Consider the following 11,595-nt stretch of genomic DNA (forward strand, 5'->3'; position numbering starts at 1 on the left):
CCAGAGTGCTAGGATTACAGGCATGAGCCACCGCGCCCTGCCACAACCTGAATTCTTATAATCAGGTTTCACAGGAGAGAAAATGTTTGTTTTATGTAAGTCAGTGTTTAAAGCAATAACTCAACATATCCCAGTGGTCCAGAGACCACACAGCTGAGAACCCTTGTAAATGGTACAGTAAGGACTTCAGTCAGAACTTTGGCATTTACCAGAAGTCACTTAGGAGATAGGACTTAGGAAAAGAGTTTGGTTTGGCTTTTAACAAAAGTATAGTGATGAGGGTGTCAGAATTGATATCCACTAAACTATAAGCTCCACTGGGGAAGGAACTTTGCTGCTGAATCTATACAGCCTTAACATTGACTAGTGCTTAGAGGTGTGATCAGTATTTGTTAAATGAATCAAAAGGAATAAGTGTACAGTGTTTGAAAATCGTATCCAAAGGAGGAAACCTGCAAAATAAAATTATTCAGGGAAATAAGCATTTGTTGAAATGCAGAAAACCACTGAATACTGCGGTCTACAATACTAGTATGGTATTACCCTATTGCAGTTGACTCCTGTCCTACCTCTAGCCTCTGGTCTCAAGTTAGGTTCTTATTGTTTGGGGACCTGTCCAGTTATCCAAGGGTTGCATACAGTATAAATTGAACTATCTTTTGTGATTTTTCTGACAATGCATACTGAAAAATCTTATTGTCCTTACAACAACAGGTTACTGAATATTACACAGTTGAATTTTTATCCATAAACATTAAGGCAGGGGTTTACTGTAACACTTTTAAAGTGTCAGAAGTTGTTAACCAATGATAAAAAAATAACCTTTATTAACCTTGAATTTATTTGATTTCTAACTCTGTATTTCCATCCAGATTTTGAAATGATTGCCTTCCTATTACTGTAGTATTCTCTTATCAAAACTTCTCAAGTAAGGGCTATACCATATTCTTACCCTACACCCATGAAGCAAATACCAAAAAAAAAAAAAAAAAAACCAAAAAAAAAAACCTTGTAGAAATTTGATTATTTTATCAAATGTATTATTGGGGCAGGATTGACATTTACATGCTTTTCCCTATTGGTAGCAGTAAAGCATGGTTTTGGGAAAGGAGTATATAACAGAATATAGGTTGTACATCTCTTTGATTTGGAAATTATATAATTTGAATTTATGATTATGAGATTAAAATGCCAAAATATAAATAACATATCAATGATGTCACTGATTATTTAAAATGGAAGCATGTGTTCCTCTGTAGGAATTTGAATTTTGATATAGTCATTCCTGTATTAACCTGAAGCCATTAAAATGATGGCAGGTATCTGTAATGACAGGAGAAATACATAATATGGGCGTTGGGAGGTCAGAGATTATAGCCTTTGTAGTGTAAATCTTTGCGAGTGAATGTGTTGTGTACAAGATAATGTGTACAGGGATATCCTTCCTTAGTGATTTTCTCCAGCAGTGAGCATTTTGTAGTATTTTTCTATTTTATAATTCCATAAGTTATGTTTTAATTTCTTATTGAACATCAGTATTACCAAAGCAGTAAATTATGGACAATATAATTTGAAAAAATACTGAATAATAACCCCTTACAGTTAAAGCCTCAATATTATATGGTTGTTCTATGTGGTTATATGGCACATAAGCTCAAAATTAAGTAAGGGACTCTGGGAGCAAATTTCAAAAACAAAAAAAGTCTCTGCGTGTTTGAATACACAGATAAATTGATGAGTGTGAGCAACAGAATTTTTACAATTAATGCATGCTACACTTTTTTAAGCATTAACCTATAACTGGGAGAGGGCAAATCCTGGATATAGAAACAAAATGGGTAAACATATGTTGTGGGGATATTAAAAAAAAAGGTTCCCTGAGGAAAAGGTATCATAGCATAATAGCAGCAGACCCTCTTTGGATGTGAAACCAGTAAGGACAAAGAGCAGGTTTGGATGCCATTCCATACTCCTTAGACATGATGGTGATATTTTCTATGTAGTTGATTAAAGGGCTTTATTCAACAAATTAATTGGGGAGACTTGTTTTCACAATTGATTTTCTGGAGTGTACTTTCACAGGATGCTGTGTACTCACCAATTTGCATGATATATTGGGGGTCCCTAAGGCCACCACCACATTCTGTGATTTGCTAGGAATACTCAAGACACCCTCTATTATTGTCATACTCACTATGATTTCTTATAGTGAAAGGATACAAAGTGAATTGAGCAAAGGGAAAATGTGCATGGGATGAAGTCCAGAGGAAATCAAGCACAAGTTTCCAAGAGTCCTCTCCCTGTGGAATCATGCATGATGTACTAAATTTCTTCCAGCATTGAATTGTAACAACATATGTGAAATGTCTAGCAGGGGAGCTCAACAGAGACTCAGTGCCCTAGGTTTTTAGTTTAGTTTAGTTTTGTTTTTTTACTAGGAGCTGGTCACGTAGGCAACCTCTCCCTAGCCAAAATTCAAGACTCTCGGAAGGAAAGTAGGTAGTCAGTGTAAACCACATTGTATAAATAGTTTATGCACAGTAGCCACTCTTATCAAGGAATTGTGGAAATCCTACCAAAATCTAAGCTTCCAGATACCAGTCAAGGGTTAACCTTGTATCTTTGTTTGTGCTGCCATAACAGAATACCAGATTGGGTAATTTATAAACAATAGAAACTGATTTCTCACACTTTTGGAGGCCAGAAAGTCCAAGAACAAGGCACTGGCAGGTTGTGTGTACAGTGAGGGCTGCTCTCTGCTTCCAAGATGGCACCTAGTTGCTGCATCCTCTTGAGGGACAGATGCTGCATACTAATGGTGGAAGGGATGGAAGGAGAAGAGGGGATTAAACTTCAACAAGGGGACATCATCATTCAAACCATAGCATGTTGCAAGCAGGCCTTTCTAAGAATAGCAGTCTCCAGCCTATCTTAACTCTTCTCTGTACACATGGCATCAGAAATCTGGTACCTATAAGCTTTCTTTCTTTTTTTTTTTTTTTTTTGGTGCCACCAGTTACCATATTAGGTCATCTTTCCTCAAGGTAATCTGTAACAGAAAACTCAGTAGGTTAAACCAAAAAAATTTGTTGACACCCCCCGCCCCCATAACTGTTAAGACTGTAGGTACCTCCTGATGACCTGAGTCTTCAGGTTGGTCACAAGATAGCTGTAGAACCTGGGAGCTACCCGGATTTGGGGCAGGGGGGTGTTGTTTGTTTGTTTTTACTTCTATTGTGAGGCTTTCTAGAGTTTACCAAGAAGACTTTGTGATAGGCAATGGACTTACATCCCCTTGACCATGTCTGTCTTAGTCCATTCAGGCTGCTATAACAAAATACCATAAATGGGTAGCCTACAAACAACAGAAATTTATTTCTCACAGTTCTGGAGGCTAGGAAATCCAAGATCAAGGCGCCATTGTCTAGCGAGGGCCCCCTCTCTGGTTCACGGATGGGTCTCCTGGCTGTGTTCACACATAGCTGACTCCCTCAGGCCACTTTTGTAAGAGCACTAATCCTGTTCATGAGGGTTCTGCCCTCGTGATCTAATTACCTCGCAAAAGCTCCACTTCCCAATGCCATCACCTCCAGAGTTAGGATTTCAACACAAAGTTTGGTGGGGGCGGGGCGAGGGCCCAAACATCCAGACTATAGCACTGTCCAAAGAGAAGTGAGGGGTTCTGGGAAGTGAAAACAGGAGCTCAAGGGAGTTGACCACTTCTGCATCAGGCGTCTCCGACATTCAGGAAGTGTGGTCCCAGAGGGCTGTACTGTTGCCAGTTTTTCTCCCTCTCCTCTGCCCCTCAGCATTTTTAACGTGTAATCCAGAGCGCCATGTAATCTCACATACTTGAGCTACAGTAAGGCCAGATTGTAAATATTTTTCCCGGCGGAATTCTGGGAAATGTAGGTCCAAACGCTCCCTGTAGTCGTCGGCACTTGCCACGCTAGGAAGGCAGTACTGGGGAATTCTGGGAAGTGTAGTCCCGGAGCTCCTGGTAGTCGGGGGTACTTCCGCCCCAGGAAGACAGCGTAGCAGCCATCTTTGCCTTGGTTTTGGTGGTTCAGATCAGCTCCACAGGAACCTTCCGAACTTTCCCGAAATGTGCTTGGGGCCAGCAGCTACCGGAGTTTCGTATGGAGAGAAAAAGGAGGCTCAGCTAAATACGGAGGTTTGAGGCGCGAGGGTGCTGTTTTGTGTTTCCCTGGGCAGGACTTCTTTGCGCTGGGGGCTTACCAGGTTGGGCCAGCCCGGGTCGTGCTTCGCCGGGTTTGACGGTGTCGGGAGCTGTCCGCTCCCCAACCCAACTCCCCCATCTACAAGCCAGTCCTACCACTTCATACGGTATCATATTGAGCTAGTTAGTTAACCCCTCTATGCCTTCGTTTGCTGTTCTGTAAAAGGAAAACAAAAGTAATACCTTCCTGGAGTGATGTTTGAGAAAAAACGAGGTAGCACAAAAAGTTTTAAATGAGTTTCTGTGAAACTATGAATATGGTTTGCCCCTAACTCCTGACATTTTTAGGAAGCAGAGGGTTGCTTCTAGCTGGTACTGGGGAATGCACTGTGATTTATTCGGGATGGAGACACAATCCTGATATTTCACAACCTTCTTTCCTTCCCCCAGTCCTGACTTCTCAAAAAAACACTGTTCGGAGGAGGAGGCAGCAGAGCCCCACGTGAGTAAGACTTGTCATTTTTCTTCTACGAAGATATTTACGTAAATCAGAAAATATGTGGGCCATGTATTGGAGCATGGGAAGTGATTATGTTAACAGACCCACAAGGGGGGTTCAATGTTGCTCCCCACACAGACAGCCAATTGTGAGACAAGGATTGTCAAGGAAGAAAGGATTTATTGCAGTAGACCCCTCTGCTGGGTGGGGGAGGTATGAACTGCCTCAGATTGCCTCCTCACCACCCCAACCAACAGGGTCAGGGGGTTTTTCTGGAGGCAAAATGAATAATGCAAGAGGGGAGTGAGCATCATTATGTGTTTGGGGTGGAGTGCGGGGCAGGCAAACGCATTGGGAAATCATGCTAGCACGTACGTCCCATGATCAAAAAATGGTATATAAGTCTCTCTCCAGGGTGGGGATTTTAGTATTATAATGGGCTAGGGGTTAATATTGGTCATTCTTTCAGCCTGTGCACAGGCTCAGTGGGTCGTTGGGGATGATCTATAGTAGAGTATCACTTATCTTGTCTTCTCGGGATAAACAGGTGGCGTGAGGCTTTGTAATTATCTTATGGCTGCAAGGAGATTCCACCGTTTCTGGGGAAAAAACTCAAAAGAGAATGCATCAGTGCAATAGAAAGTTGCAAAGTTCTGGTCGGCAAATCTTACCAAGAGCTTTCTATTTTCTGCCTGTTTTGAGACTACAGCTGCTAAGCTGCCAGGACTGAGATAAAACTGTCAAGGTGACTTAGAGCAGCCAGCCCTAGCCACAGTGTGAACACTGAAAACTCATTTGAAATATGAGGGAACTAAAAACGCTATTGAGAAAACGTTTTCTTGCTTATGGAGCCGGTTACAATTACAATGAAGCACTAGTTGCTAAGTCTCATTCTAAGGACAGACACCTTTCCACCAAATCGTGGCTCTCTGAAGTGGTGCCGCTATCTTTCCTACTTTAAAGGTGAGGAGACAGACACACCTGTTTGCCTATAGTCAGTTATCCAGGAGGCAGAGCAAGCGCTGGAGTCTAGGCAGTCTGAGTCTGGACCTGAGTTCATGATCTCTTTGGTATATTCTCCCTGAGCCATAGGAAACTGGCTGGTATCATGTGAAGCTAGGTTGGGATTTTACTGCAGGGAATTTGAGAGCAAGATTTGGTCTATTTTCTGAGTTTTTTTTTTTTTTGAGACAGAGTCTCACTGTGTTGCCTGGACTAGAGTGCCTTGGCGTCAGCCTAGCTCACAGCAACCTCAAACTCCTGGGCTCAAGCAATCCTCCTGCCTCAGCCTCCCGAGTAGCTGGGACTACAGGCATGCGCCACCATGCCCGGCTAATTTTTTCTATATATTTTTAGTTGTCCAATTAATTTCTTTCTATTTTTAGTAGAGACGGGGTCTCGCTCTTGCTCAGGCTGGTTTTGAACTCCTGAGCTCAAACAATCCGCCCGCCTCGGCCTCCCAGAGAGCTAGGATTACAGGCGTGAGCCACGGCGCCCAGCCTGTTTTCTGAGTTTTTAAAAGTAATTTTGTCAACTATTTCATTTTTCAAATTTGAATTAATATAGAAGGAACATGTAATCATGGAAAACTCAGAAGATACAGAAATATATTTTTAAAAAACTTAAATTACCCATAGCCTTTGCATGTAAAGATAACAATTATTAACATTTCAGTGCCATTTTGTCAGGTTATTCTTGTGTATATTTCTGTTCAATTGGGGCTCTTTGGGCCTGATAGTGCACTGGAGTCCTACTCAAATGGTCATCCACAAACCAGCAGCATTGCATCGCCTGAGTAGAAATGCCCAGATCTTCTGATTTAGAACTTTCACAGAGGGGACCCAGGAATCTGCATTTCAACAAGATCCCAAGGTGATTTCTGTGCACGTTTAAAGTTTGAGAAGCTCAGGAACGAGTCTTATTTGGAAACTCAGGTCTAGGAAACCGACCCTGTCAGATATCACAGATAAAACTGAGCTGACCGTATTGGAACTTCACTCAATCCAATGATTTTTCCTTCCCACTAAATACTGTTAACTGTCATGTCTCTATGCAAAATCATGACATGAGCAGAAGGCAGCTGGCAAGTCTATCAAAATGGAGAAACTTAGAAGTCCTGAAGATACATTTCTCCCAGGCTTTGGATAAGTGGATTCATTGCCCTCTTTTGTACTGGAGCACTTCTCCCAAAAGTGGGGATATCAACTACTAGTTACTGTTGGTTAATGTTAGATGTTATTGCCACAATTGTCATCATTATCTTCATTGCCATTACAATTGTTTTTATTACTGTTGTTATTACTATGACTATTTCCTCCTTTCTTTTTTTAATTTTATATAATTTCCAACTGACAGAAAAGTTGCAAAAAATAGTATAAGGAAATTCATATGCTCTTAACCCAGATTCACCAGTTGTTTACATTTTGCTTATTTGCTCTGTTGATGACCCTAAGCCAAATACCACCAGGAATATACCTATAATCAAGGACAGTTTGTTTTAACTTGCTGCAGCAAGGAAGCCCACACACCACAGGGAATCATCATGCATGGGGTGTCTTGGTATGAGACAATTAGGAGGGGCTGATTGTATGGTTTGGGCTTGTATTAGCTGAGTTGGGGAAAGTTTTGGGCAGTATGATTCAATACTGTCATTACTGAGTAATTTGATAACTGAATACTGTAGTAATTTTTACATAGGAGGTGCGGAAACAAAATGAGACTGTAGTTGTCACTTTTAATGAAGTAGTCACTTGTGTTAGCTGGGAGAGGCGGTCATTTGGTTACTTTTGTCATTGTGGAATGTATTTGTCTCTGTGTTACAGACCATCTTGTTCACCATGATCACTGAATGGCCCTGTCTAGTTCTTGCTGATAAATTGAAAATACCAAGTTCTGGCGGTTGCTGCTATTAGCTGTCAGAGCTAATTTTTTTCTTCTTCTTCTTTCACAACTTTATCATACTTATATTTTGTTTTTGGCTTTTTGCTTAAGCATTTGAGAGCAAGCTAGAGATAGTGATCAAAATGAAATTAATTACATTGATAACACATTGGTATCTAATCTATAGTTCACATTTAAATTTGTTCAGTTTTCCCAGTAAACTCTTTGAGAACAAATGCACCCCCCCAAGGCCCAGTCTAATTGTATGCATTGCACTTAGTTTTTGTTTCATTGGTCACCTTGAATCTAGAATGACTCCTTAGATTTTATTTTCTTTTTTGTTCTTGATATTTTTGTAGAGTATTGGCAAATTATTTTGTAAAATGTCCCTATTTTTTAATTTAATATTTGTTCATGATTAAATTCAGACAGTGAGTTATCAGCAAAGATGCCACAAAAGTGGTGAGTCATCTTTCTCAGTGCATCATAGAAGGATTTGTGTTGGTTTATGAGTTTCCCCCACTGGTGGTCTTAACTTTGTTTTTTTGGATAAGGGTCTACCCGGTTATTTTTTTCTTTTTGCAGTTAATACTTTAAGACTATGTAGCTATCTTATTTTTCAGCAAACTTAATAATTTTTAGCATCCATTGATGACTTTCTAGTTGTCTTTCATTATTTATTAGTTTATGTGTTAGGCTATAAGAGGAGGTTTCTCTTCTCACTCATGTATGTATTATACATTCCTTTATTTATAACATTATGGACTCAGATTCCTGTCTTTTTCATTCAAATTAGGTATGGACTGTCAAACTGGTTTTTTTTTAATTGCAGTATCTTAGGTTGTATTAGTTCAGCATTGAGGGAGCAACTTATTAGAAAGACAACAAGAGATTTTTCAGAAGTATAAGATACTTTCACATGAACAGAGCAACAACCTGTGAACTTAGGCATCTTAAAATATTCTAATGGTAGAAATTGCATTTTTAAGGATAATTTCGAGCTATAGACTATCCTCTGCTAACTGCAGTTGCAAAGAAATATGAAACCTGACAATGTTAAGAGCTTTCTACCTTGAAATAATCCCATGAGGTTGGTACTGTTTTTCTCTCCCACTTGCGGATGACAGAAGTGAGGCAAAGACATGTTAATTTCCTCGAGGTGGCACTGCTAGTGAGTAGCTGTACCAGGATTTTAACCCGTGTGTTTCAATTTCAGAGTCTACTCTTAGATACTGTCCCAATTTATTCTGTACCCAGAATAAGAATTAACTGCCGTGGAAGTACAGGCACACCGATGATGGGGGCCACTGTGTGGTTGGGCAGGTTGTATATTGAAAGGGGTAAAGATGGATATCTGAGATCCATGACATGTTCTACTCAGAAGCCACATATCTGCAGCCATCCTGAGGAGCAAGTACGTTTTCTACTTCACCAGGAGCAACCACAGGGATTAGCAACATACTTGCCCAGTTTCCATTGACTTCTCTCTTCTTTTCTAGTTCTGCCTTCGTAGGACTCTGTGCTTCCCCAGAAGGAAGAATTAAAAATGAGTAAGTTCAAGGTGAGTAGAGCTTCCTTTTCTCACTATTAAAAATGCTATTTTTGTACTCAGAGATGGGGCACATGTGTTTCTTTTTGAAGGAGAGTCAAGGCATTTGAGGACCTGTTGAGTGTGCCAGGTACTTATTTCGGGTCATTTAAATTTAACTGGTTTGGGTTTTAATTTTTTTATTTCATCCTTTTTTATTTTACAAATAAAAGTAGAAAAGCTAATACAAATAAGAAACATCTTCTACTTTACTACTTCCCCACTTACAAATTGGCTGCTTTTATATTTCTGTAATCTCTTCATCGTAGGTACTTAAGTTATATATTTGCATTTATAACCCAGATACAATTTAAAATATTTTATTTACTATTATATAACATTCATTGTTAACTGTTATGTCATATTCCCATCAAATTTATGTACCCAGTTTTTAAATTATTTTCTCTCTAGTTGAGGATTTTTACTGTTTTAGAGACTGTAGTGACAGTTTTCCTGTATTTTTCCCAAAAAGTCAATTTTTGAAAAATGCTGCCCTTTAACATATTAGGTATTCAGAATTGAAAAGGTACATTTTGTATGTAGTACTTAGGATGTTTTTGATAGAATATTCAAATATGGCACAGTGTGTCAGGATTTAACATTTGCTTCACTCAGAAAAAATACTGTTAGACTTTTTTTCATGATAAGAGCTAGATTCTGTCTTATCCATGCCTCAGTCATACCCTGTGTATATTTTATTTACTGGCCTATCTTTTTTCCTTTGAGTTTTTCTTTTCTTTTGTTTTAAATCGAAGTAATATGTGACCTTAGTTTTAAAAAAGTCTAGTGGTATCAGAGGACTTGCCAGGCACTTGTGCTCTGTTCCTGTGTTTACACCTCAGGGCAACTGTATGAGGAGATACTTGGTTTTATCTTCATTTTAAACATGAAAAAGCATTGTAAAAAATGAGGAATCTGGTCAAGTTCACATGGAAACCAAGGATCTGGAGTCAAGGTGTTATATTCAAGTGAAAGACCACGACAGGAGAAGAGGGACCAAGAGTCTTTCATTCAGAGACCTGACATGCCCTTTTGGTTTATTTCCATGTATAACACTACTCCTCACCTGGCTCCCACTTCCGTGGGAAGGCAGGTGCTATCAAACATTGTTGGGACTAAATTGGTAAACATTTCTGGGGAAATTGGCAGTGTTAATTAAAAAGTAAAACCTTTTTAGTTCAGGATGCAACAGTTAGAGTTCTAGGGAGTTTACTTACACCGATACTCACTGAGAGCACCAGGCAAACATACAAAGCTTTCCTTTTCATAGCAGCGCTTTTGGTAAAACCGAGGGAAATCAGAGTATGGCAGTGGCAAGAGAGAAGGACAAGGGCTGGGAATTCTACTACAAATGCCTCAGCTTCCAGAGCAGCTTCCCACCCATCTTTCCCGCTTTGTGTTACCCCTGCTCCAGTGGACATTGCTTGTAAGATTGAGGTCATGTGTTTTTGTTGTAGGAGGCAGTGACCTTTAAGGACGTGGCTGTGGCCTTCACTGAGGAGGAGCTGGGACTGCTGGACTCTGCCCAGAGGGAGCTGTACCGAGATGTGATGCTGGAGAACTTCAGGAACCTGCTCTCAGTGGGTGAGGACAGCCTCCCTCTGTAGTATCTTTGTGACCCTACAGTTTTAGGCTTTGAGGCTCTTAAAATGGTTTCCTGAGTATGGGGACCTGCCCTTCCCTCGTTCCTATGGGGAAGCAGAGAGACCCAAGATGTTTCTGGTCTTTTGGAACAGGATATTTCAGGTCTTCTTCATTTGTATTTTATAAAAGATCTGTAAATGGACAGAATACTCTTATACCTTGTCCGTTTGTTTTCAGATTTCACTCCCATCTCATTAGTGAATTATAAAACCAATTTATTGAATCCCACCAGTAATTTTTAATGAAATAAAATAAGGTAGAAAATATCAGAGCTCCTTAGAAAGAATGGAACACACTGCAGCAAAAACTCTGGTTAAATGCATGAGGGGTGTGAGCACCAATGGGAGGAAAGTTAATGAAAACAGACATTAGTTAGAAATAGGTTATTTAAACTTGGTTTTCATAATATATATTTATGCATATTTGTCAGGGTCATGAAATAAATGGTGTTTCTTTGATGAGTCATGACTTAAATAAAATTTTGAAAAACACTGTTTTCAGTGTCTTGAATATGCACTTGCCGCTCAAATTGCTGATATATTGAAACTCTAGTGTATTCATTTTCACCTTGTGACTTTGCATTTTCACAGGGCATCAACCCTTCAAACGAGATACATCACATATGGAAATAGAAAAGAAGCTTTGGATGATGAAGACAGCAACCCAAAGAGACAGAAATTTAGGTAAGAACCAAGCAATTGTGAGTTCATACAGTTAACTGTCCATCTGTTTTGCTTTTCCCACCCCTGTTGCCATCACTGGTCCAAACTGCCACATCTCTTTCTTTTTTTTTTTTTTTTTTTT

General features: G+C 39.7%; 1 protein-coding gene across 1 annotated transcript in view; it reads left to right on the forward strand.

The window, feature by feature from the left end:
* The first annotated feature begins 9,077 nt into the window (after window positions 1-9,077).
* Window positions 9,078-11,595, forward strand: part of ZNF226 (zinc finger protein 226) — a 22,243-nt gene continuing 19,725 nt past the window's right edge. Inside the window, exons 1-3 of the mRNA XM_012653230.1 lie at window positions 9,078-9,120; window positions 10,605-10,731; window positions 11,382-11,491. Of these exons, the coding sequence (XP_012508684.1) occupies window positions 9,106-9,120; window positions 10,605-10,731; window positions 11,382-11,491 (252 nt within the window). The 5' untranslated portion in view covers window positions 9,078-9,105. The remainder of the gene's footprint in view (window positions 9,121-10,604; window positions 10,732-11,381; window positions 11,492-11,595) is intronic.

Source organism: Propithecus coquereli, unplaced genomic scaffold (assembly GCF_000956105.1).
Source record: "Propithecus coquereli isolate 6110/MARCELLA unplaced genomic scaffold, Pcoq_1.0 Scaffold42, whole genome shotgun sequence".
NCBI classification, from domain to species: domain Eukaryota; kingdom Metazoa; phylum Chordata; class Mammalia; order Primates; family Indriidae; genus Propithecus; species Propithecus coquereli.